At 41.3% G+C, this 27,575-nt stretch overlaps 1 protein-coding gene across 5 annotated transcripts in view; it reads left to right on the top strand.

Annotated features, from left to right (window-relative positions):
- MAST4 (microtubule associated serine/threonine kinase family member 4) overlaps window positions 1-27,575 on the top strand; it is a 562,814-nt gene that overhangs the window by 202,812 nt on the left and 332,427 nt on the right. The window contains exon 1 of one of the 5 annotated variants that reach the window (XM_013062459.2): window positions 7,489-8,117. The exons of the other annotated variants lie outside the window; for them this stretch is intronic. Coding sequence (XP_012917913.1) covers window positions 8,079-8,117 — 39 coding nt within the window. The 5' untranslated portion in view covers window positions 7,489-8,078. Of the gene's footprint in view, window positions 1-7,488; window positions 8,118-27,575 lie in introns of those variants that run through there. 5 annotated transcript variants of the gene reach the window in all.

Raw genomic sequence — 27,575 nt, 5'->3', positions numbered from 1 at the left:
TGACTTACGTCTGCCTACCTGAAAGATGCTGAGTTGTTTTTTAAAAATCCCTTTTGTATGTACCTCTTAGACTTACTTAGCTCCTAAGTATTTATAAAAGAGTCACCAAAATTGTTTGGCTCTGGGGGCCTAATGCCAGCAAGTTCTAAAAGAGGTTCCCAGTCAGAACCTCAGAATTAATGAACACTGGCATCTCAAGGTAGAGTAAGGCTCTAGACATGATTTTATAGGGCTTAAAACAATTCCCTTGCATGCAGCTCTTCCCATCTGTATTGTAAGCATGTTGGGATAAACATACCTAAGTACGAAGAGTGATTGACTACCGAAGGTATGCAATCCTATCCTCATTTTATTTAGCGTGCTATTTTAGGACTGTCTCTTTTTTTCAGACGCTCCTAAAATACTTAGTTGATACCAGGAGTGTTCCTACTTCCATATGTACCTATTGACTTACTCATTTCTAAAGTTTGTGCGGTTGGTAGGTATCCTGTAGCCGCAGGACTGCCAAAATTACTTCACTCATCTACTCTGATCTTGATAGATCTATTAATATGGAATATAGGAGTTCACTGACTGCTAGCTCACGATCCCAGTGTTAGCTGTGTATCATTTAGAGATGAAGGGACATAATTGAAAAAAAAATATTGGAGCTATTTCCGATTGTCAGATCTTCATAAATGCTCTCGTATGAAAAAAATGAAGTTGTATTACCCAGTTTTATTAGAAATGCTATATTTTGTTGGATCCGCGTGTTCGCAAACTAGAGAATATTTTCCCTGCCGTGATTGATGTTAGAACATTTATGGGGATAGTCTGCTATATTTCATATGTATATGAGGATGTCATTGTTAAAACGTTCAAAAGAAAATTATGTATGTGATTTATATTTTATTATTTCCTCCTAGGATGTAATTTTTTCAATACCATGATTCCTGTCATATTGTCAGTAGTGATTTGATGGGTAATATGCCAGAAATAATTAGATAAAAAAAGGTGATGCAAACGTCAAGACAATATAGCTTTCTTGTGAAAAGCCTGAAGCGAAATCATGCATGTTACATGGTAAAAATCGCCAGTCGCATACATTTAAAGAGTCTTCAGGATTACAGGCGGGATGGAAAATGGAGCTAAATGCAGGACGCGTGGGATGCAGCATATTTCGTAGACATATGCTTGCTAGTGACCCCCACCTGCAATTTCTGCTAAATGAAACACGTGTTTGAGAAAATGCTACTCCTTGGACAAATTCAGACTGCGGTGTCTCGTATGTGGGAAGGTGTTAGATCCCTCCCTTTTCCTTTGAATCGGAACAATTCCATCTTTCTCTGGAAGGCAGGCAGCCTGTCCTTTGTTTTAGTCCTCTTCCCGACAGGTTTGAGCACTTTTCTTTGGGGAGAAAGAGACATGCAGTATGAACTCTTTCTTTACCTTTGTTGACCTTAGAGATTAGAACGTTCCTTTAAAATTTCAAATGACTATTTTAAAATACAGGACAAGGTAATTGATGGTTTCAGTGTTGCCTCCTGTGTATAAGATCTCCTGGAACTTTTAAATAGAATGGAACCTGGGACGCCTGGGTGGCTCAGTTGGTTGAGCAGCTGCCTTCGGCTCAGGTCATGATCCCAGCGTCCTGGGATCTAGTCCCACATCGGGCTCCTTGCTCAGCAGGGAGCCTGCTTCTCCCTCTGGCTCTGTCTGCCGTTCTGTCTGCCTGTGCTTGCTCTCTCCCTCTCTCTGATAAATAAATAAAATCTTTAAAAAAAAAAAATAGAATGGAACCTGTCTCCAAGTGTCTTTTTACTTTAGAGCATTGATGACACAGGTGATAAACCTTGGGTTCACTTGTATGTTACTTTAACGAATAACGGATATTTCTAAAGATGAGACAGTAATACCTTTGACAATAATATTGTCCTATTACAGTATTAATATTAGGCTGGAATGAAGATGAATGCCAACTAGAGCCAAGTATGTAACCTTTCTTCAGAGTTAGAGTGCAGACCTTGGTGTGTGTTTCCTCCCCCACACTTCAGCCCACCCCTGGTGACTGCTTTGTCACTTGGAGGATGGGGATAAGAAACAACTACTGGGAAACAGCTCTGTCTTCTGCCTCTCCTGTGTTCCTGGGCAGGCAAAGGAGCCTTGTAGTCAGAAAGTGGCTGAGAAGTACCTGATGTAGGTACTCTGCAGGCTGATGTGGCCTGCAAGATAATGGAAGAGGAAGGAGATTGTGGAGACATGGCTCTGGGGCCAGAAGGGAGGGACCAGGTGTCCTGAGTGGATCGCTCTCACCTGAAGGGCAGCGGTATCAGTTTCCCAGACAGTGGCCTCCTCCTCTTCCCCAGCTTCCTGGCGAAGTCTGTAGTCATGTCTTCATTTTCTGTCACAGAAACTGAAGCCCAGGGAAGTTGAGGGACTTGCCCCAAGTTACTGGGTTCTTCTTTGGCACAGTCTGGACAGGGACAGGTCTCTGTACTAGGGGCTTTCTCTTACGGACTCTGGGGAGTTATGACTTCCAGAAAATGAGGGAGAAGACTCAGTGCTGTTGAGAACAGGGCAAGCAGCCTCTCCCTGAGTCATTTCACCTGAAAGGCTAGAGTCATTTAAGGAGCGCCTTCAGTGGTAAATTCCATAGAAGATGAGATCGGGAAATGAGGAGCTGCCAAAAAGCCCCACAGGTCAATGGGGATGTGTAGCATGTCTGGCACAACAAAGGGTACCTTTGGTTTTATGGAATTTACATGTTGATTAAAAAAAAAAAAGACACTTTATTTGGAATTGAATTGTTTCAGAGCAGCCAGAAAGGTGAGGTTGTTGACACTCAGAGGGAGTCCCTGGAGGCCCAGAGACAGCTAAGAAGAAAGTAGAAACTACCCTCCCTCACTTGTCTCTGGCTCCCTTCTGCCTTCTGTGTCTGAGGCGGGGCGGGGGGGGGGGGGCTCTCTAGCTTCTGTCCTGAAGCTGTGGAGACCCTGCTTCTTTGCTTTTCGGAGACATGTGGCCCATGGAATCTGGAATTCTTTATGCTTTCTCTGGTGTGTTTTGACCACTTGACAACTTAGAATGTGGTAATTTTTCCTTAGGAACTTAAAAATACCTGACACCTTTCATGTGTTCCTTTAATCTGGAAAGCTCTTTTTTCCCTTGGTTTAAACCCTAACAGGCAATAGGGTGGTTAGCAACCAAAATTGGAAGAGTCAGCTTTTTGGTTATTTCTGCCTTTCCTTGAGTGTGTGACCTTAGGAAGTTGCTTGATTTCTTTGAGGGTCAGTTTCCTCCTCTGTAAAATGGGGATTAAATCTTAATTCATAGAGTTTGTGTGAGGATTAAATGAGATAAACTTTATGAAGTACTTAGAACAGGGCTTGGCACACCCTGTATGGTCAATAAATGCTGGCGGTTATTATTTAGAAGTAAAACATGGAGAAAAATACAGTGCAAAAAATGGAGGAGTTTCAATGTAAATACAGAAATTTACTTTTTAACAAATCTCACGGTAACCTTGGTCATTGGCATCTGAGGTTCTCTTTACCACTTACCTTGCAGTATGATTATATTCCCAGTAATGGATACTTACATGCATTCTCCAGAATGGTCTGTTTCTCCTTTAAGTTTTTATGATCTTTTTATTTCCTTTTCTTAAGTACAACACATTCATTGGCTGTTGGCATTGAGCTTCTGAGTGGGAAAAGTAATCAAATGGTGAATGGAAGATTTGTCCCTTGGCCACAAAAGACTTACCTGGTCAGTGAACATAAATAAAAGAAATTTATGAATCCTTGGTCTATTGTTTGCAAGTAACAGAAAAGGTAGAGTGGTAAATGCATTTTGTGGCTGTTTGTCTATTTTGCTTGATTTGAAATAGTGATTGCTGCCACACGTGTGTAAGAATACACACAATGGGGCGGTCCCACCACGGATGGTGGTGATGGTCTAGAGATCACGTTCAGAGTATCCTGACAACTCTTACTGGTGGGATGAGGGACGGGTAACAGCAGCGTTCTTCTGACTCTTCTCCCTGTGCCTGATGGGGAGGGAGAAACCTTCTTTTCTGCCAGGAAACCATTCTCACAGTCCCCTCTGATCTGGGCTTCCTTGGCTTGTAGGTGGGTGGTCCAGGAGCCAAGACTGAGAGCTGCTGGTAGGGAGTGGATTAGGTCAGTGGGTGGCGGTGGGCAGGGTTAAGTCTGGAAACTTACCGAATCTTTGTTTGTGTTTTTAAAAAACAAAACAAAACAACACTCCTCAAAGCTTTCCCCACGGCAGCTCCTCAGTGACCATTCAGTTGATGAAGAGTGGGTGTATAATCAGAACGAATGCTTACTTTAGGGTAACCTAAAGTTACCTTCACTGGTTCCAGTGAAGGTTAACTTATTTTTAAATTTGTGAAAAATACCTGACCAGGTAAATCAGATGGCAAACCTGTATCCTTATACCAAACATAACTGCGGACAGTAATTACAAAATACCAGTTTACCCCTTTGTTGAAAATGTGTGTAACCACATGCTTTCTCCTGTCCACCCCCACCCACATTTTTCTCAGGATTTAGAATTGTTTTTGTTTCTGTGAATCATTTATTGTAATAACAATTAAAATTTAAATTTTACCCATATTATAGCATCCGTGGATTTTGAGTGTTCTTTGAAGTAAATTTCACCTGTGATAGAGTGTGCATGGGGTGTATCCTTACAAATACTTTTTTAAAAAAATCAACTACCATGGAGCCCCCAGGTTTAGATAACAATTGATGATAAAGCCTAAGAAATTTTATTTGAAGACATATGTAACGCATTAAACATTGAAGTTGGTATTTTTTTAATTGAATCATGATATTGTGAACATATTCATGAAGGCATAAAATTGCTGGAAAAATGAGTTTATTAATGGAAATTAAGCTAGATCGTAATTATTACCTGTGAATAGTGTCACCATTTGAAGTTTTTATTGCATTTTAACACATGGCTTATCTTGATGAGAAAATATGTAGCAAAGGGTAAATGTAGCAATTTTCCTTTTACTATTCCCTCTGCTAAGTCATTATTGCTTGATGTTATTTTTCAGCAGCCTTTCATTTTTGTCCCAAATGTTTTTGCCTCTGGCTGGTTTTATTTCTTTAAAACGTATGTATCACTTCTCAAAGTGATACATTTTGACAGGTAATCGATATTTTTTCATACGAGATTTGATGCTGCAATGGTCATAATCTTCATCTTAGACTTAGTTAATGGTTGAATACTAAACTAGATTTTTATCTCAAAATACTCTTTTGTTAAGAAGGATACTTTGTCTCCCCCCCACCCCCGCCCCTCCTCCTTTAACCAAATTCCTTTTTATCACTCCCACCCACCAAACCTCTCTAGCTGCCACAGAGCGTGTGACGCATAGAGTCCACTTACCTGAGATACACATCTTTTTGACTGTTTGACAGTGTGTCCTCGAAATGTCTTGAGAAAGCATTTCCAGCTAGCTTACCCAATTGGGCACAGAAAAGGTACTTCTGGACACTACCTTTTTTTTTTTTTCCCTTCCTCCTGGCAACCTGTGATCTTTATTTAAAGGGGAAAAATCTTTTCCCTTCCTTCTCTGTATTGAAAACTTTGTACCCTCCACTAGACCCCACTTTTTCTAGACCAGCATAACAAGGATCCCAGTATTCAGAGCACAAGCATATGTAAGGACACCAGGCTTGGCTTTTGATTTTGGAAGTTCAGCTTCTTAGGTCATGATTTTTTTTTTTCTTTGCCTAAAACCAGCTAGGGCTTCCTTATGCCTCTGTGTACAGATGACAGTGATAGTCTAAGCTGGTAAATGTATTCTCACCTGCTGCCAAGGCACTTTGTCTAAGATGGGTCTTCAGATTTCAGGCAACCGTTCGTGCCCCCTCTCTCAGGAGGGTGACTTGAGGGAGAAAGGTCAACAGCTGCCATACCTTTTGTTTTCATTGAAGGAAAAGGTCTCCCTTTTGTGGGAAAAGATAAAAGTACAGGTGGGCCTGTCAAGAATGGGTATCTCTTTCCACCAGCTTTCCATATCCCCCACAGATAGCAAGCTGACCTTACTCTCCTGGCTCTGAACCTTTCTTTTAGGCTGTTCCCCTTTTGTTTTTGTTTATGTTGTGTCCTTCCATGTAAGCAAATACATATAGGGTTTTTTTTTTTTTTTTTAAGATTTTATTTATTTATTTGACAGATGGAGATCGCAAGCAGGCAGAGAGAGGCAGGCAGAGAGGAAGGGAAGGAGGCTTCCCGCCGAGCAGAGAGCCTGACGCGGGGCTCAATCCCAGGACCCTGGGATCATGACCTGCGCCGAAGGCAGAGGCTTTAACCCACGGAGCCACCCAGGCACCCCACACATACAGTTTTTAAATTTTTTTTTTTTAAAGAATTGTTTGTGCTAGAATTTCGTTGGTCCCCTTTGGCTTGCCCAGGGATCACTTAGGTGCTGTTTCTTTGTTTCTAGAGATTGTACTACTTCTGCATATGGGAGAAAGAACTAAAAACTCCCAGGGCTTCCTTCCTTAAGTGGTTTCAAATGAGCATACGAAAGTGGAAGAACACCCCGATACCCATCTTTGCTGATGCTTCTGCTAGAGCTACTGTTTCTTGACAGGGTTTCTCTCTGTATGTCTGAAGGCTTATGCAGACACTGTTGGGGAACATAAAATGCAATCAATTTTCCTCAGTGGTTAGATTCATAAATCCCCAAGCTATTTTTAATGACATAATCTAATCAATTGATAGCACTCCTAATAGTGTGTTGACAGCCAGAAAGAGACAGAAAGCTAGTGTAATAGCAGGTGGATGGGTAAGGAACCTCTAGACACGCCCCCCCCACCACCACCCCACATTAAGGAATCTGATATCTGGATTAGGTAAAACCCAGGAAATGTGGATTTTTAAGAAAATGTTATGCCGTCTTACCTCCTTTCTTTCAAGAAAGAGACTGTCTAATGGCTAGAACGAAGGAGAAAGTGGTTTTCAGACAAATCGCCGAGAGTCCTAGAATCTGCCTCCTCAGAATCAAACTGTAATCGCAATTTAAATATCTCTAGAATGGAAATCAAGGGGGAATAATTTATTATAAATTGGTAGTATTGTATGTTGTTACTCTTGTGCCAGGCCAGTAATGAAAACTTAATATTCATCTCTTGGTTGCTTCGAATTGAAATAAGGTGAGGATGAGCAGAGTAAACAAGCTGAAACAGACTGTGAAATTGCACATGATGGGAATCTTTTTTTTTTTTTTTCAGCTGCTTGTAGACTGTAAATAGGTTAATATTCCACCTAATGATGGCTCTTTCGATTCCTTCTGCCTTTTTATATTTTGGTCAGCTATCAACAAAACCAAGTTACTACCAGGAGCGACATGAATAGCTAAAATGTATCTATCTGAGGGCCAGGAATCTCCTGGCAAGGTATTTATGTAAATGAATTGGCTTTCACACTGGGAGGTGGAAAGAGTTCTGCCAAGGCTGGAAGAGCAGCCACCCAGAGCCCTCTATTCGCAGGGTTTCCAGGCAGCGTGCGTGTTCTGCTACATTTTTTTCTTTAATGCCATCAGAAAAGATGAGTGGCAGGCATGGTGGTGCTGCTTGGCTGACCAGCTGTGCCCTAGTTTTTCACCGTCCCAATCAGTCGCTGCCTTTTGCAGAGGTGTCTGTCACCACTGATTTACTTAGCCACTCTGACCTTCTAGTTGCTTCAGAAGGGGCTTGACCCGGAGCTCCTGCTGAAAGCCATTTACTGGTCGTCCGGAATGCCAGAGCCCACGTTTTGAAGGAGAAGGAAAAACAGGGACCCCACAGTTTCCTGCCTAATTGCCAGAGCCCTCCTCCGCCTGGCTAAACGCTTTAGGTACCTGAGCCCACTTGCTGCACTCTCGCCCCAAACTGCAAGCCTCCGTGATCTCCGAAGTTGCTGGAGTGCATAACTAAGCGGGACCAGCTGACTCTGGGCTCCAATCAGCTAGAGCGTGATGTAAGTGTTCAGCAGCTGCCGGGCTCTGAATTAGCGTGCTCAAGTAGAGGTAGTACAGCATGGCTAGACTGTTGTGAGGCTCAGAGAAAGCGGAGGGGGAGATGGATGAGTCCAGCATTCTAAGACGAAGAGGGCTCCAGGTAGGAGATCCTTCTGTTCTTGCAATGTAGCATCCTCAGTGGTCTGTCGTTGAGGATTTCAAAGTTCCCTTTTCATTCCTTTTCTGGGCACGGATAGCGTGCACGGTTCCTCGTATCCCCTTGGCAATGGGATACACTAAGTCTCTGGTTAACAGGGTTCAGTGACACATCACAGGGCTCAATGAGAAAGGCTCTTTTGTCAGAGACAATGGATAGGACTTTTAGTGTGATACTTTGTGCGTTGTTTTTCTGCCGGTTGTTCAAGAATAGTTAAATCGTGGCTGGTGGTGACAGCTGAGGAGCCAATTTGGCATTCTGTCAAGTGTCTGGGAAGTCTGTCGAGGGTGGCAACTCTGTTCAGTTCTGGGAACGCAGGACTCAGTTTTGTGTCAGGATCAACCTCCGAGCGGCAGCAGCATCTGTCTGATGGTCTTGCAGATGTGTGCAGCTGCTGAGAGTTTTCTCCTGTCAGGGAGATGAAAGTTTCTGCTGGCAGCTCAATCAACGTTGACTGTAATTTGTTTACATTGAGATGGGGAAAGATCCCCATCTTACTGCCTTGATTTTTGTGCCCAAGTTTCTCTAATTAAATTACTCCGACTTCAGTGTACAAATGTATTCCAAGTCAAAACTTGGCAAATCAGACAACTTGAAAAAAAACATCTGCTTAGCGATTTGTAACTTTAAGGAAGCCAAAACCTAAGTATGTTCAGAATTAGTATGTTTAACTCTTTGATAACTCTTTCTTTTGTGTATAAGTGGTATTTTTTTTTTCTGAAAGAATCTAGTGAGTAGCTATTGTTAAACTCTCATTCATTATTTTTGAAAAAAAAAATGTCAAATGCATGCTTGACAGTACAGAATATATAGCACATTTAGGAATGCTTCCAGATAGTCCTTAATAGGCGTTGACTTCCAACTGGTCTAGTTGTCTGCTTTTTTTGTTCTAAGTGTCCATTACTAATACAGTTATTATTCATATCATAATATTGTGGGTAAATTAGGGGATTATTTGCAGGTAAACAAAAGAGGGATTAAAGAAATTGGGGTTAAATGTCATGTATTGTTCCCAGCCTAAGTAAACAGACTTGCCTCTTTAATGATTTTCACTGTGGTCATTGTTTTGAATGTACAGTGTGGTTAGTCACTGCTGTGGATTTCCTTTTCTTTGTTTTCATCACATCTATAAAGTTCTGGTAATGCACAGCTGTTCGTGGGGCTCCATGTCCTCTTTGGGGTCAGTGGCTAAATATGGAAAGTCTCTTTGTTAGAAAGATGATAAACTGTTAAGCTCCCCCGTGGTTCAGCTTATTAATAAGTGGCAGTTCAGCTAAGTTTTCTCTTTCCTTTAATGCATTTTGGATAATTGCTTAATGTATGGTTGATCAGAAGCTCCTTTTTATGGTTTATTTCTGTAATATATATTCTCAAAACTTCAGAGGATATGGTTGAAACACATGGTGCTTTTGAGGGATAGAGATCTCACAGAACTTTTAATTTTAGAAATAAATAATGATTGTGGTTATTTAAAATACTGGAGATACTCTTGTCAAAAACATTTGCAACAAAACAAAGGAAGCATAATTCATTGATGTAATACTTGGACAGCTAGATTGTTGTCATACTCAACATACTTTAACTACATCTACCATAAGCTATACAATGGATAAAGAATGTCTGATTTCTTTTATGAATGAGATACAAGTCTTTATTCTGTGAGAAGTAACAATATGAAAGCGTCTCAAAGTTCTGCCCCCCTCATGGCTACAACTTAACTTTGGCTCAAACAAAGCTTTTTTTTTTTTTACTCCCATTATATCTAATACATTTTTAAAAAGCCATCTCTTACATAGAGTAGTTTTTTAAAAGAAACTACTGTATAAGGAATCTATTTATAAAATATAAAATTTAAGAATTTGTATTACAAAAGATACTGTGGAGTTCATGAGAGTAACGCCACCTAGTGAATTTAAACATTAATTTTCAAATATACACTATTTGAAACATTTCAGCATGTCACTGAGATACATCTGTAGTAGGGAAGTGAAGGTGAAACCTACACATTTTGTATTCGTAATTCTGACCCTTTGTTTGCGAGGTAGTCTTGAGCAAGTCCTGTCCCCTCAGTGTCCGTTTATTTATTTATTTATTTTTTTAATTTTTTATTTTTTATAAACATATATTTTTATCCCCAGGGGTACAGAAGTGGTGATGCAACATGGAGGCTTAAGTGGGTAGAAGAAGAATAAGTGTCCGTTTATTTTTATGTAAAGTATTTCAGAACGAGACCTTTGAGTGTACTAAGTAGGAGATGGGTATAAATGAGGCCTAAAAAGTTAATGGCTATATAATAAATACACTAGCACATAATAGACAATATGTTGGTGAATAGCAAGGGATAATTTTTATTTTTGTAACACTGTGTCATAACTAGCAAGATGAAATGGTTACATTTTTACTCCATGTATGCTATTGGAGTTTGTTTTTAAGTTAGAAGAATCAGCAGCAAAGATAGTAAACATTATTTATTTACAGGGATCATTTTGACAGGGCTATAGGATTTTATATAATGATAAGAGTCAGTTGATGTGCCACACTGAATAGAGAGGCATGCTTTGTCAAACAGGTCAGTTATTTAGAAAACAAAAAGCCCAGTCAAAAATCTGGAGCACACAAATATTCTAATTCCATAAAGTGTATTTTTATAATAATGTAGTATGTGTTCAGTGTAAAATGTGGTATGTGTTTAGAACCTACTTTCAGAATTTCAGTACCCCTAGCTCTTAAAACACAGGAATACTAGTGGTATTTTTAAAATCTGGTCTTTGAGAAATTTTTTAGTGAGAACATACAATTTCTCAAGGACTGACTCCCTCATAAAAGGGCAACACAACTGAGTTGTTCATCTTAAGTGACTCACTTCTCCATCTTTTCTGTGGACTCTATTAATATTTCCTGTACTGCTGATAGCACTTCAATCACTGCCTTTGAAATGAGAATGGGGGAAAGAGGCCCCAATGGCTTCCACTGTTAGAACCTGGGAAAGTTTTCACACTGCATCTCAAAACATAGGAAATTCTGAAGGATGGATGGGCTTGAGCAGACCTTGGACTTGGGGCAATTTGAATTTCTAGACAGGTCTAATTCATCAAAGGATAACTGGCTCCTTTCAGGGCTAATATTCCTCATACACAGATCATATTTTTTAAATGTCAGGGAAATTAATTGTTTCAGTGATTTTTGTTACATGTTTCCATTTTGTTTGTTTTAATGAAAGTATCCCTATCTCTAATATGATAGCTCTCAAGGCTGGAGAAGGATGGATAGGCATCATTAAAGTATCAACAAATCACTAAAAGAGGGAGTAGTCTCCTAGAGAGATGTCATAGGATTCCATTCCTGTCCTCCTGTGGTATTTTGCTCTGCCTGCTATCATCTGTTGATTTCCCTCCTCCCCAGTTATGTATTGGCATTTCAGTCCACTTCCAGATAATCACATGCAGCTAGCATGAATTTTTTTTTTCCTATGTGATGTAGTTAATGACTCATCTTTTGACTATAGACTTCCAGATTTGTGTTAGGTTTTTTTGTGTGTGTGGGTTTTTTTTTTTTGTTGTTGTTGTTTTGTTTTGTTTTTGCTTTCCTTTTTACCTGACTTTGTCTCCCAGCCTTAAGTGAAACAACAACAAAAAGCTAACATTATTACTTTGGTCTAGGCTCTGATTTTCCACTGGCCATTGTCTCAAACTAATTTTGGTAAGCAAAGAAGCAGTTGGACTCTTCTGTTCTCACTGGGTATCCAGCTACCTCTGTTTTCCTCAGTACTTAAATGTGGGTCATTCAAATCACAATGCCTCAGTGTGTCTTCTCTATCAACTTTAAAGTGATTTGGATGTGTTTACACTTGACCCAAAATTCCATCACAGTATTGTTGTGTGGGACTCTTCTCTGTCCTTAAGATTCTGTGTAGTTACATGTCAGAACTCTAGTTAGAGGATTAATTTAATAAAAAGTTATGATAATAGTTTGGCATAAAGAACTTCTGTTCTTCAAAGTTTCCAGAAAGGCAAAGAGGCTTTTTTTGGGACAGGAAGAATCAAGATGGTAAATTAAAAAAAAAAAAAAAAATTTTAAGAGAGAGAGTGCACAAGCAGGGGGAGGGGCAAAGGCAGAATAAGAGAGAGAGGGAGAGAAAGACTCCTAAGCAGGCTCCCCTAGCATGGAGCCTGGCAAAGGGCTTGATCCTGAAGTCCTGAGATCATAACCATAGCTGAAATCAAGAGGATTTCCTTGATTTCCTCCTAACTGATTGAGCCACCTAGGTGCCCTGATGGTAAATGAACTTTTGGTAGTTGCAAAAGCCTAATTAATTAGACCAGGTGTGGCCATATCTAAAGTGGTATTTCTTAGCTGTTGAAGGAGTTCACTTTTTGTGTCTGAGATGGAAATAAAATGTTGTGGTTTCCTGATTCACAGAGGGTAAGGATGGGATGCCCTCAAAAGCTTATGTTCCCTCAAATTTCTATTTTATGCTTAAATAATTGTTTTTTCTTAACACCTTTTTGTAACCATGTAAAATAGATTACTTTGAATACTGGCTCCTCTTTTGCACCTTCTTATTCTCGGATATAGCTGATAAACTAGAAAATTGTCATCTCTTTTTTTGTCTCTGAAATACTAATTTTTCAAGTCATCTCATTCCCACCTTTGATTTCTCCATCTGTTACCTGCTGTCCCTAAGCCTTAATAATTCTACCATAAAAATATGTCCAGTGTCTAGGGCTATACTCTTTTACCTCTGAATTTCTGAAATGTCTCATATCCCTTTGTGTCCAGGCCCTTCTCCAGTCTATGCTGGTTGTCAGCCTGGATCCCCACACAACCGCATGTTTAAAATTCCTGTGTGACTTATTATCTACCTCTGGATAGAGTTAAAACATAGCTGACTCTTTTTAATTTAGCTTCTGTCTACTTTTTGGGTTTCTTTGCCAACTCTGTGCCTTCCAAAACCTTATCCCATCACCCCTCTCCAGATGTCATAGATCCCTAGATCCCCTTTACCTAAAATGCTCTTTCCTTATTTTGCTCAAATTCTTGCTGCTCATTTTAGGGACCACAGTAAATTCTCATTCTTTGATGAAATTTCCCAAAATTACTGCAGTCCATTCTGGTCTTGGTAATAGTTAACATCTATTTTATTTGCGTACCTAATTCTATTGCATGGTGCATTGTTATAAAATGATTTGAATGTCTTACACTGAAATGATAAGACCATTGAAGATTCATGGTTTTAGAATAGGACATGTGTTCAGTGACAATGAATAGCTCTGTAACTTTAGACACAATGCTTAACCACATCTGTAAAATAGAAATATTAAGGTATTTTAAGATTGGAGGAGGTTATAGGTCATGTAAGTACTGCACCTGGCACACAGTACTTAATAAGTTAACCTTAGCACACTTGCCTCTCTATTGCCACAGAGCCTTATGATTTTAAATACTCAAATGTGCATATCAGACAAAGCCTTGCATAGTGTGATTTTAAAGAGTTAAATGTGGGTATCAGGCAGGGTCCAGGCGGTAAAAAGATGGCATGCATAAATTGGATAATTTGAGAAGAGTTTAATGAAAGGGAAAGTGTAAAGGTATGTATAGGCAAGGTATAGGTGAAGTTTAAGGGATGGTGCAGTCCCAGAGGGTAGGAGCAATAGGAAGCCATCATCTTCATAGGCCTGAAGGAGTGAGGGAGGGAGCCGTTGCCGAAGGTCCAGACGGAGAAGGCAAGTGACAGGCGCCTTAGATGAAGCTACATAGCCCTTCCATGGTGATTCTGCAGGGAGGGGCTGAGGGGACATCACAACTTTGTTGTCCTCCTTCCTTCTGCACTCTTTATTTATTTATTTATTTGTCAGAGAGAGAGCGAGCAAGAGCAAGCACAGGCAGACAGAGTGGAAGGCAGAGGCAGAGGGAGAAGCAGGCTCCCTGCGGAGCAAGGAGCCCGATGTGGGACTCGATCCCAGGACGCTGGGATCATGACCTGAGCCGAAGGCAGCTGCTTAACCAACTGAGCCACCCAGGCGTCCCCAAATAGAATGTGTGTGTGTGTGTTTTGTTTTTTTTTTTTTTTTAAAGATTATTTATTTATTTATTTGACAGAGATCACAAGTAGGCAGAGAGGCAGGCAGAGAGAGAGAGGAGGAAGCAGGCTCCCTGCTGAGCAGAGAGCCCGATGCGGGACTCGATCCCAGGACCCTGAGATCATGACCTGAGCCGAAGGCAGTGGCTTAACCCACTGAGCCACCCAGGCGCCCTCCTTCTGCACTCTTGAAGGTGCTCCCCATTGGCAAAACCCAGTCAGAAGGCAGAGGGGCAAGTGATCCCATACCTGTTGTCCGTGTAGGCAGACTCTAAGGTTCGGGCGTAGGTCTGGATGGGCAATGGAGGTACAGACAGTACGATGGCATGTAATGATCTGCTCTTCGCTCGCTCTGGCAGCATTTTGCCAGCCGTGGTCAAAATGATCAGTTTTCCTCGTGCAGATCTCTGGAGCCTGAACTGAGTTCAAGCACTTAAACGGATTCAAAGCTGCTCTTTTGTGAAAAGCCCTGGCCCTCAACCGTTTCCCACTTACATGTAATGATGTCTTCTTTCTAGTCAGGCTGCGAATCCTCTTGGGAGAGTGTTCCTCCCCTTCTACTTTAGTGTCTGAAGCACATGGTCTTCTTTGAATCAATAATGCAGGACACCTGCACTTGAGATCCTGCAAGCAATCTCAGTTTTGAATTGCCTTACTCCTCAGATCTGGGCTCAGAGAAGTGGGGGTGTGAACACCCCGGGTGATCTCTTCCTGTTTGTCCCCCAGCTTCCCTTAGCTCTGCCCTGTCACAGTCTGACTGTCCATCTCTGCTCCCCTGGAAATCCTTTGACAGACTTACGACTTCACATCATGTCCTTGGCTCTTAGTGAGAGTTGCTAAAAGAAATGGCTGTGATTGTCCATCTCTGCGCTTTCTGGAAAACTCCCCTTGAAGTCCTGGCCCTTATGATGTGCGTTGTCTCTTGCATTAGGCCCGCATGATAAATTAGCTTAGCATTCACTACTCACAATGGTCCTTCTTCCAGGTGAACCCGTTTGCTTCTTCCAATCAGGTACTGGGAGCTGGCTCTGTCTTGCCAGTTTTGTCTCAGCTGGTCAGAATGGTTACACACTCAGCTGCAGTAACTTTTGAGATAAATGTAGCCACCACTTCTCCACTGTTGGGTTCTTAGTTCCTGCTTTGAGGACTTGTGTGGTTTTATGTATTATATCTTTGAGAAATCTTAAGTTGCCAGAAACGGTTTTTCAAAGTAGATAATACCTGAAAATTTAATAATCTTGCACTTAGAGCACTGAAATTATCTAAAGAATAATTTTAGAAGAAGACAAAAGGAGACTAAAAGACCAGCTAATCAATGAATTAGGTTAACTCTAAAAATTGTGAATTACCTGAAATTAGAAAGCTCAATCAATATTCATGCAGCCACCAATCATTTTATCGTTGACATCAGAGTGTAATAAGAATAGGGTATTTGATTTTACTTGAAACTTGAATTGCAAATAAACTATGAGCAACGGTAGAGCTTTTTAAAAAGTCTTTGAAACCATGTGTCTGTCTTGGAAGCAACCAAAAGCATGGAGGTTGGCAAATGACTTTGGAGACATACATGTTAGAAGACAACATTGCCATTAAAATCATGCGTTTGACGAATGTTTCGTGATCGGGAAGAAGCTGATAACAATGATGAGAAGTGAAAAAGCAAAGTGTATACAAAGGTTGTATAAGTCTATAAAAATGTGTAGCACCTACCCACACATTAGTCTGTATGAGGCAGAAGAGGAGAAGTTGGGGGTGGTGGAAAGAAACAACAACAAAAAAATAATTCCTATCTCACGTATATTAGGAACCTGTTTTTTGTTTATTTATTTTTTTTCATGTAAGATAACAGGGGGGAAAGCACTAAAAGGTTAATTACATCTTGATGGCAGGATCTAAGAATTTTTCTTTAACTGTTCTATAGTAAGCATGTATTATTTGTATAATCAGCCAAAGTGAGATTTGAGAGCTTTTTTATGATTTTTTTTTTTTTTTTTTTTGCTTTGTTGTCTAAGAAGTTGTTTTATATCCCTCACTAAGATCATTGAAAAGCTCTCAAAGATTGTTTATTTTGTGTCTTTGTGGATTTGAAAAAGGTAAATCAGTTCTAATATGATACATGGTTCCAGACCTTAGGACAGTGGTTTAACAGAGGCTGTCATTTTGAACAACCTGCAGAGCCTCTAAAGCCTGAGACCCAGATGCAGTCCCCATGGATTGAATTAGCACCTCTCAGTGGCGCAGCTGGGCTTGAGACCCACTGCTCTGGGTGGGATCACCCGTCCAAGGAGCCCAGAGGCATGGAACCTCCTTCTGTACTTCCAAATGCAAAATTTGACAGTCTCTAAAAAGGCATATGTGGCAGCCCTGGCTTCCTTTCTTCCAGTAAGACGTGGGTTTGTTTTTATGGAGAAGAAGGTGGAGGTGGATGTCCTCCTTGTATTTGTTTCTTGAGTTCCTAAGTAATGGCAATGGTAGTAATGTGAGAGCATTAACAAACCCACGTTCAGGGGCAGTTACGAGATTGGGATGGCTGGAGGCAGCCCTAGACCATTAACCCCGGACCCGTTAACCAGGACCCAGGGCACTGCTGCTGTCCAGTTCCATTTTTACATTTTTAAAAAATTGCTGGTGCATGCCCTGTGCTTTACTTCTAGAAACCACCTCAGGTATGGTAAGAGGTAGCTTTGTCCCTTGAAGCATTATCTTAATGCGGCCGATAACAAACACGTGTGATTCGGGGCTCTTGCTGTAGATCTTCTGTAGTGCCTTGCTTGAGTTCTCAAAACACTTACTACCCTTAGATTGTGAACGCAGATGCTTTTGATTCACGCAGTCAGGGATAGAACTCCATTCTTTGCCTTTCTTTCAACAGACATATAATCATAATGATGATAGCAGCAACAGCAGCAGCATATTTTGACCAGACGGGTGTCAGACGACTGAGTGTTGTGTGTTATGTATACACCGTTGGCCTTTTCATTGCCAGCTCCATCAGCATAACAGGAGTGGGATATGGCGCCCACCTGCAAGGGGCTTCGCACAGCAGTCCTGGCAACAGCCAGCGCTAGGTCCCACATCTGTCACAGTGCAGGGGAGGGGGGCACGGTAATAGTGCCAGGCTGTGCCATGGGAGGCGGAAGGCTTTGTGCAGGTGGGGAGGTTGCCGCCAAGTGGTGACAGATGACAAGGCGCGGGTGAGGCAGGAAGTAGGTTCCAGGCCAGGGAAGCAGCTGTGCATGCCAAGATGGGGTGACCACATGGAGTACACCCTCCCTTTGGAAGGAGCTACAGGTGATGCCTGTGAGAGGGAGGAAGGGACCAGCTGGAGGCCCAAGAGCTATGTCTTGTTGAGGGATCTGGACAGGATCCCCCAACAATAGGAAGCCACTGAAAGAGCTTAAGCGGGGCACAGCAGTCTTGTGCCAGCTGTCACTTGTTGTGTCACGTGTGAATAGAGGGTGCTCCAGGAGAGGCTGGAGGTGCCTAGGACGTTAGGAGCAAGGAAGTGAGCAGTGCCACCACTGCTCCCGAGTCTGTGGCTGCAGGAGTAGAGAAGAGGCAGCTCAGTACAATTAAGGCATGGTGACTCTTGGGATGGGTGGGAAAGAGCTGGGAGAAGCTGCAGGTGACCTCCAGGTTTCAGACCATAGGACCAGCAACAGCTAGGGGCCAGAAATAAAAATGATCTACATGGTGAGAGGATGACTAATTCTGTGCATATATAATGGAAGCACCTTGTAGGCAGAGATGTTCGGTAAGCTACTGAACGTATGGGTTTAGGCTTGTTTCCACACAGAGGTCAAGGCCAGTTATAGATTCTGAAGTCATCTGCTTTAAATAATTAATCGAAGTACATTATGAATAGGAAGAGAGGGCAATTTCTCACAGACTAATAGGTTTCTCTTAGAATAGCTTCCAAGAATTACTATTATGTGTATTTTAACACTTCTTTTGCAGGACTGGTTATAGTTATACTAAGAGCAGAGTCATTTCATGCTGTAGTGTTGGATCTTGAAAATAATGTATCCATTTTGAAGATGTAGGAGTTTTTTGTGTGTTTTTGTGGGTTTTTTGTGTGCGCGTATTTTTGTAAATTGCTTCCAACTTTGACGACTTGCCTACAAAGTCTCATTTCAATACAATTTTGAAAAGGCAAAATGAAACATCTCAAACTAGAGGCTGTAATGGAAAAAGCAATTCATTCTTAAATGAAGATGATGAGGTTGGTACCATATTGCTTGAAACAGTGAGTAAATTTAAAACCTGAGTGAGATTACATCAAATTCAGCCAAGATTTTTGTTCCCTTTGAATGGAATAGCTGTAATTGAAGACAGGGGGTTCAACCAAGAAAGACAGATGGCATGTGTACAATTTTATCAATTTTCTGACACACTGTTGCCAATTTGTGTATGTACACACAAAGACATGAAATCACATTGGTAAAAACTGAACCCTCTTAAGAGTGAGAGGTAGAATGTGTTGCAATGAGCAGGAAATGACTGTAAAAAACACTTAAGTGTTTTTTAATGGATTGTTTTAGCTTAGTGCTTATTTTTAGATATCAGCCACGTCAAGAAATTCATTTTATAGGATTTTTATCATAATGATATTTTTTCCTGATGAGACGTGGTACTTTTGTATTTTCCAGTTATCTATTCTTTCAATTTTAGTATTGTTCTGAAGGTGAAGGTGGAATAATACCATGGATTTGACTATTTATACTTTTTCATTAGAACTTTAAATTATTGAGCTCACAGATTCTTTTTCCATTAACTGTTGAACAGTCCAACTAAAAGATATGGTAAATACAAATTGAATTTGGTGAGTGTGGTGGATACAACTACTCTCTTGATTTTTTACTCCTCTGTATATATTCAGTCCCCTGCCCAGGCCTCATGGTTTCACGGTGGACATGGCTTATTTCCCATCGGTGGACTTTGGGCTCACCTATGTGACCTGCTGGGTCCAATGAGCTGTCAGCGAATGTGTCACAAGCAGAGGCTTGAAATAAGTTTGTGGAGTTGGTTTCACCTCATTGCACTTTGGTGATTTTCTGTGAGAAGAACATGCCCTGAGTAGCCACTGGGTCCCAGAGCAAATCCTTGTGGAATGGACCCTACAGAAACGGGGAGCCAGGAGTCAAGACGGGCAGACTCATAGTCAACATGTAGACTTGCAAACATGAGACTAAATGATAATTGTTGTAAGTGCTAGTTTTATGTGGGTTTGTGACCCAGAGTTATGGTGGCAGTGGTGACAATACAGGGGATGAGCTCGTGTTGTGGTTACGAGTATAAGAGCAGTGGCGTTGAAGTCTGTTAGACTTCAGTGGGGGTGTTGATCCAGCACCTGTTGCCTTGATTATTCTGGGCATACTGCTCTCTTCTACGCTTCAGTTTTGCTATCCATAAAATGGGAATACTACTCACCTCCCAGCAATGCTGTCAAAATAATTAAGATGGATGTGTGTAAATTACTTTGGAAAGTATCAAGCAGGTAGCAAGCACACAGTACATGATCATGGCCATCGTTACTGTATTTCTAGATAGCTGAACCTCTTTCTTTCTCTGCTTCCCTTGGACTATGTCACTTGCCACATCCCAGTGGTGTGACTCTGGAGCAGGTTAAAATTTTTATGTGTCTTGGGGTGTGTGTGTGTGTGTGTGTGTGTGTGTGTGTGTTGCTATAATGTAAGGATACTAACATTTACCCAGCAGGATTATTAGTGGACTACAGCAAAGGTAGGTAAATATCTAGTTGTCTTAGTTCAGGCTGCTGTAACAAAATCATATGGACAGGGGGTCTTAAACAACAAACATTTTTCACACTTCTGGAGCCTGGGAATGTCAAGGTCAACGTGCTACAGATTGCATATCTGGTGAGACCCCTCTTCCTGGCTTTCAGATGGCTACCTCCTGGCTCTGTCTTAGCGGTGGAGACAAATCTCATGTCTCTTCCTTTTTTCTTTTTTTAAGGGCAGTAATCCCATTACTAGGGCCCCACCTTCATGACCTAGTCTCACCCTAATAATTTCCTGAAGGCCGTACCTCCAAGTCAATCATGTTAGGGCTTCACCATATGAATTTGCATTGGCAGGGGGAGGAGCCACAGACATTCAGCCTGTAGCACTAACCATGGCGGGGTGGGTGGGCACTTAGTAAAAGGAGCTCCATGATTTTTACTATCCACAAATTGTCACCATTTCTTTAAATTCAGGTATCTTTTCCTAAGTTCTTGAATGCCTCCTATGAGCCAAGCATAACACCCTGCTCTTTGGGCTCACTTCTGGATTTCTAAAATCTCTGTCTTTATTGAAAGGAAAGACAAAAGAGTGGAACATAGAAAACGAAAGTCCATAAGTGCTGCAATTGAAAAGGCATATTGATAACATTCTAATATGTAATAGGTGTGTATTATACTTCTACTCCTGTGAGCATAAACTAGCACGTTTGGAATAGGGGAATTTATAAAGGGCAAAGAGTAGCTCATATGGTGCCAGTAAAGACTTTTAATGGGAAGAGTGAAAAATGCTAATAAGGAGAGATTGACCATTAGGGTTCATGGTTTGGGTGCAGTGTAGCTGCAGGATAGCAGAGCTGACATCTGAAATCCCTTTGTTTTAAATGGACAAAAATTGCTACACTTATACCTTTTTACCTACTGGAAAAATGTTTTGATGTGTTGGCTCTCAGTCTATAGTTTTTGCCTTTTCTTCTTTTCTGTACAAATTTTGTTGTGAACTGCCTTGTCTATTCCATTTCTGTGTGTGTCCCCTGGCCCCATCAGCCATGAGCTCCTGGTTTTGCATGCTTCCTAACCAGAATTTGCTCTGTGCAAAGTCTCTGTCCTCAACATCCTTGCATCAAAATTACTTTGATCTGTATCAGCTGAAATAGATTCTGAGATGCTGGATTTTAACATCTGTATGCCACTTTCTCTAGTAGCTAATTGACTGATTGGGGATGGAGGAGAGATGAGAGTCTATACATTTGACCAATTTCACAGAGCTTACCTTGCAAGCCATTGAAATGCAAATACAGGCTACACTTAGAGACTCGGAGAACTCACACGTTCAGTTCTTTGTTTTCTTCTGAAAAATAAGCATTCAAAATTCATGCACATTCTATTATTCATGTGGTTTATATTTAGGTTCCGCTTGTACGTCTAGATAAATCTTATCACCATTATTTAAAATTTCATGAATGAAACTTTGCATCTCTAATGCCACACTAGCCTAGACACCTTTAACCAATCACAATAATTTGAAATGCAGCCCTTAAAGGAGTTCTTGTGTGTGTCTGTATATCTGCATTTACATATGTCATTTCCTTATCTATAGCTATTTTTATGTAAATCTACTCTGGGCAAAGTGGGTGTGAATTCAAAACCACCTTATTTTGTTTTGTCCCAGAAAATCCTGAATTTTTAGTTTGTGGTATTTATAAGGCTTCCATGAGATGGAGTGTTGATGTCACAGCACTTATCTTTTTGGACGGCTGTCACATTTGTGGTCCTGAAACAGGACACCTTTTTCCTGTACTGTCCATTCACCTGCATTTCCAGGACCGTCACTGGCCACCTTTCATCTGTCAGGCGCTCTAAAAGAACATGGCATGTCAGCAAGGCAGTTTCTCTGTCATTCAGTATGCTCTCCAATTTCGCTTTCCTTGAACACTTAGTGCCTTCAGGAATCCCTTTTTTCTTGAGCTGTGGTCACTTCACTTATATCAGAGGGGGAGAATAATTTTCCTAGCTGTGTCCAGAGCCCTCTCACCCATCTTCCTGCTGGTGCTGGCACTAACTTTTTCTTATGAGGCCTTCAGTACATGAGAAGCTGATTAGCCAGTGTTATGTGTATAAGAAGAAACACAGGCTTCAGTAGAACCTTTTCTTCAGTCTGGGGTCCTCACAGAGTAGTACTGGTGATGGCTTGAATGAAGCTTTCTGGTACCTTCTGGGAACCATGTGGAAATGGGTCCATTCTCTTTGTGCTCTTGTAGGTTCTATAATTTCCAAGTCAGATAAGTTGCTCTGGGAAGATAATATACATTCATGGGGATTTGGATATAAGAAGAGCCAGGGTATATCTGTGCTCATGCTTAGAGCAGAAAGGAGTGGCATAAATTATTGTGACTGGACACTCTGGTTTAGGAGTCATTTCAGTTTTGAGCCTCTTTTTCTTTCTGGGCCCTCACATGTGTTTCAAGTGGCTGTGCTGGGGTAGGGAGTGGTGGTGGTTGTGGTGGTGACAGTGGCTGCATCATTTCCTGCCCCCTCACACCAGGAGGGTGTCTCTCATTATTATAGTCCTTCCTGTCATTGTGAGATGCTTTCCTTAAGTTGTTCTTAGCTGAAAAGTGGTGTGAAGTCTGGCATTCATCATTAACAGCTGGTCCCAGCCAAGGGTGTGTGTGTGTGTGTGTGTGTGTGTGCGTGCGCGCGCGCGCGTGTGTGTGAGCACTTGGGGGTATAGGTTGGTCGTGAGGTGTTGGTTTCTGCTTTCCACAATTTATTCCCCTCAGTTTTCACAGTTATAGACTATGACCTTTTAAACCTCCAGGCACACATATGATCTTTTTTCTATCTTTATGAAAAGTAGTCTGGCTTTGGACATAGTGTAAGAATGTTGATTTGATTTAAGAAAGTATCTTTGGGATTTTATATATGCACTGAAAACAGTGATCAGCTACATTCTTCTAGTACCTTCTTTCTTCTGTTCCTGCTATTAACAGACCATTTATGGGACATGTTTTTAGCTCTTCAACATCAGTCCAGTGTCATGGGAACATTCATTCCCTCATCCACCAGGTTTTTTATCATGTGTTTTTATTTTATGCAAAGCTGGTGATACAAGGACCAATAAGATCCAATTCCTGTCATCTTCTGGGAGCTTATGATCCAGAAGGAGAGAAGGCAGACTAGTAAGTAGACAATTGAATGCCGAGTTTTGTGTGTTATGATGGTTAGCTGATCTCAGAGTAGATGCTCCACGGATGAAAAGATGGATGGTTAAACAAGGGGAATATACAATAGGATGCCATAGAGGCACATAGAGGAAGTTTACCCAATGATGGGGTTATCAGAGACGTGGCATCAATGATGGAAATTAGCATTTGATTTCTGTTCATTTCTCTTTTGATGTTCTGTTTATTTTAAGTTCCTCATATTTAAGGGGAGATATCTGATAGACAAGATGGCATGGAGAGATAAACAGCTTGGAGAGATAAGGACAATAATGTCCTAGAGCTAGATATTTAGGTGGCATTATCCTGTGGGTGATGGCTGAAGCCATAGTCGTGGGTGGAATCAGCCAGTGGAAGTATGAGCATGAGAAGAGAGAACGACCTAGAAAATAACTCAGATCCATTTAGCATTGCTAAGCTTTAGAAACGCTTTATGAAGGACCAAATTAATGCGTAAAAAAGAGTAATATCAACAGTATTAACTGGGTCCTATTCTGTGCTCTTAGACCAGCTGTGGTAATTGGCATAAACAACATTTATTGAGCTGGGCAGTTTTCTGACTGCTTTACGTGGATCGGCTCATTTTACCTCTCCAGTGGCCCCTTGAGAAAGGCTGGGTGGACATCAGTTTCCAGAAGTCAGAACTGGCAAGTGAACTAGCCTTTCCAGGTCTCAGAATTCATTTAGTTAACAAATGGCAGAGCCTGGCTTCAAAGCCTAGAGGCCTAGATTCAAATCCAGGTGGTTTGAGCACATTTCTAATGGTCCTGTGATTTTTTTTTTTTTTTTTTTGGCTTCCCTAAAGTGGGTAAGACAAATAGCCCAATTGATAATTATCATCTACTATGACTGGCTCAATAGAGGTTGTATCTAGGATAATATGGAGGCTCAGATGTGGGGTGGTAGTATTTCCATGTAAAGGTCGTAAGCTGGTATGAGACAGTAACAAGTTCCCTCATCCGTACTCCTCCAGTGGCCTTGAAGAGCTAAAGCTGTGTTGTATTTTTGCAATAGTAGACCTCCATATTAGTTCTGAATAGTTTTTCATGGAAGGCAGGGTGAAATAATGTCCACTGCCCTAAGAGGCAGGAGGGCTTGGTCTTTGGAAGGGCAGCTAGTTTATTGATGACTTGGGTCCCAGAGAAAATAGAGCTAGTCCAGAATTGTACCTTACAAATGGTGTAATTGTATCAGAAGAGGTGTATCATGGTTTAAAAAAATCCCTGGACCGTTCTCTTAAAGTCTGGAAGGATTTTGAAAACTAGTTGACACGTGGAGACCTGTGCTAATAAACAGAAGTGTATAAGGCAAAAAAAGAGATTTTAAAATTGGACTTGCTATTTAGGGTAATTTTAGTTCTTGGGAAATAGGAGTAAAGACAACCAAGGACCTTTGGAGATCACATGGTATTACTTTTATTATGAAAAACAACTGAGTTGGAGCTTATGACTTGCCTGACTTAACCAAATTGAGATCTGATTAGAAGATCTCAATTAGAAGATTAGAAGTGGTTCCCTGAGGCCAAATAGTTCCCTGGTATCCATTCCTCCTTTGCTCCTTCCATGCATCCCCGATTGCCATTTGATGAAACCCATGTGGTTTTGGACATGCTGACTTGGGTCTAGATCAAGGCAGGTGGATGGTATAGCCAGGCAGGTGGAGTAGAAGGGGCTGATGAGCATCTTTGCTCCCTCAGACCGCAGTGATGGCGGGGTTGGCATGTGGACCACACTGAGTCTGACAGAGTGGACTTCTGTCCCTTTAATGGGAAGACTGATGCCAAGAGGCTCTTTCTCTTGTTGGACATTAATTAGGAAGTACATCACCTCAAGAGTAACTGAAAAATATTTTGGGTATGTGAAGAAAGCCTGCTGTAGGAAATGGCAATGCCATGAGAAAGCAGGACCAAGGGATTCAAAGTAAACCAGGTCCTTAACAATGGAAGCTGCTGAGTCAAAGCTGGTCTGAAGCAAATCCCTTCTGGGCTTGGCACACACCACTGGGTGACTCCTTCATTTTGTTGTAGCCATTTTGAATTGGGTATTTTGTTACCTGGGACAGAAATCACCCTATCTTGTAGTTTTTACTTAGTTATTTGCTTCAGATAGCTATTTTTCCTTTTAAATATTTAGGCATTTTTATTTTTACACCAAAATAGATTGACTGTGTTTCCCCCTAAGCTATTTCACATTTTTCCTCTACAAAGATGTCTTAATTTTATTTTACAACGTCAATAGGTTTTAACGTACGGGGGTTTTGTTGACGGAGAGGTTAGAGGAAGCGCAAAAATGTGATTATTAAGGAATGAAAATTTATTTCAGTGACATTTGCAATAAAAATGATAAAATATTTTCTTCTTTGAAGGATTAGTGGTGTGTGCTCTTACTCTGCTAACCTCTTAAAAGCAGGCCGTTATTTGTTTAGCAAGTAAAGAATTCCTAGGCTTGACTTCACCAGTGATAAGTTAGCCTAAGTTATTGTAATTTTATCCTAAATGTTTTGACAGTGATAAATAGCTGATGTGGCACATCAGCACGAAGCTTCATATTGTTACTGCCTTTATCATTTCTGCTCTAAATAATTGTTCACAACTGTCGGCTTTCCGATGGAGCTGTGTGAGGATTTGGGCGTATGGAACTGGAAATCCTTGCTAGTGGTGTTTTGTTTTTTTTGTTTGTTTGTTTGGTTGGTTTTTTGTTTGGTTTGTTCTTTGTGTCCTCTGTTTCTTTTCTGTCTTTTCTTCTGAGGTTTTTTTCTCCTTTTCGGGACATTGACTTTATGCAGTGTTCTCTTTATGAGATGCTATGCCCACAATGGGAAGATAAAGTTCCACAGATGCTCTGGCCGGCCAGACTAGGTCCACAGTGGCGTTTGTTCACCTGAGTGAAGGGAAGGCCGCTCGGAAGGCTGGCGTGCTCAGGGCAGAAAGCTGCCTCAGACACGTGGAGGCACTTGACATTCATGCTGCCCTCCCCAGCTTCGTGTTCTCTTCACATAGTCAGTAGACAGGGTGGAGTTTGGGTGAGGGCCACTGCCTCTGCGAAAGAAGAAAGCTTTTGGACTCAGGGACTATATTTGGGATGATTGGGGGTGCCCTTGTTCTGGGTTTCCTTGGTTCTTTTGGGCATCTGTGAATTGTGATGTAGTCATGGTGGTGTTCTAAATTTGGGTCCAGAGGTGGACCATGAAGCCTTCTTGTGGAGTTGATGATGATGGTGAGGGGTCTGTGGAAGTTTGCCAGATTTGCTCCATTCAGACTGATGCACCAGTGGGAGGTGGAGGAAGCAGGAGGAACCCAGATCTCTGCCCTCTCCTTGGAGCAATCTACCCCCTTCCTCTTCCTCTGCTGCATGAATTTCCCCATCTTCTTCCCCCTCCTGCTTCCCTCCCCTCACCTGCCCTTCCCTCTCTCTTGCTCTCCCTCTCTTCCTCTTGGCCGCCTCCCTTTTCTTCTGCCCCACCTCTGTCTTGTCTTCCCCCGTCCTTTCGTCCTTTCTCATTTACTCATGCCCTCCACTTTCTTGAGTTTACTTGGACGTACTTTTGCCCAGAGCAGCAGTTTTCCACTCTGAACCCCCAAGCCTGGGTAAGGTCCCCATCAGACCACATCTCAATTGTCTGTTCTCTTGTCTGTCTCCACCTCAGGAGTCTTAAGCTTCATGAAATGAAGAAAATTATCTTATTCCCTGTTAGATCCCAAATACATGGTCCGACATGGTAAATGACCAATAAAGCTGGTTGTTGTCAAGGGCTAGGTTCCAGGTGATTCTAACTGAGTTTTTGACCCATTCTCTTTTAAACTTATTTCTTGTGTGTGTGTGTGTGTGTGTGTGTGTGTGTGTGTGTTTAATTTTCTGTGTTTTTATAATCAGAATAGGAAACTTAAAAAGGAAAGAGTGAAAAAGCTCTGTGTGAAATAAAGGAGACTCTCTCAAGATCCTTTCAGTTGTTAATGAGGTCTTCGGCAAAGAGCATATTACCTCATAGGCATGAGGCCATTATTTGTAGTGGTTACATCAGCCAGAATAAAGATGATAAATTTCAGATACTTGTCCCTGCACATCCTCTGACTCACTGCAGAATTCCAGGTAAAGAAGTTGCCTGATTTGCCTTTCCTTGTTGCTGTGAGTTCTCCCAAGTCCAGGTTTCAAGCTTTTCTGAAAGGGAAGTGTCCCTTTTTCTTCAAAAGCTAATGTCTGAGATACTGAGAATGAGAGAAGCACTGATTTTTAAGTCCAAGAGAGAAACCTTGGACTGACAGTTTTAGGAATTAAGGCAGATCTAATCTAGATCTAATCTAAGATAGATCTATTCTAGCTTAATTCCTTCATCTTTCAGCTAAGAACACTCAGTTTCAG

The sequence above is a fragment of the Mustela putorius genome, unplaced genomic scaffold (assembly GCF_011764305.1).
Source record: "Mustela putorius furo isolate JIRA1106 unplaced genomic scaffold, ASM1176430v1.1 tig00000145_pilon_pilon_pilon, whole genome shotgun sequence".
NCBI lineage: Eukaryota > Metazoa > Chordata > Mammalia > Carnivora > Mustelidae > Mustela > Mustela putorius.
Note: the sequence above shows the minus strand (reverse complement) of the source record. Positions and strands in the feature narration are given on the sequence as shown.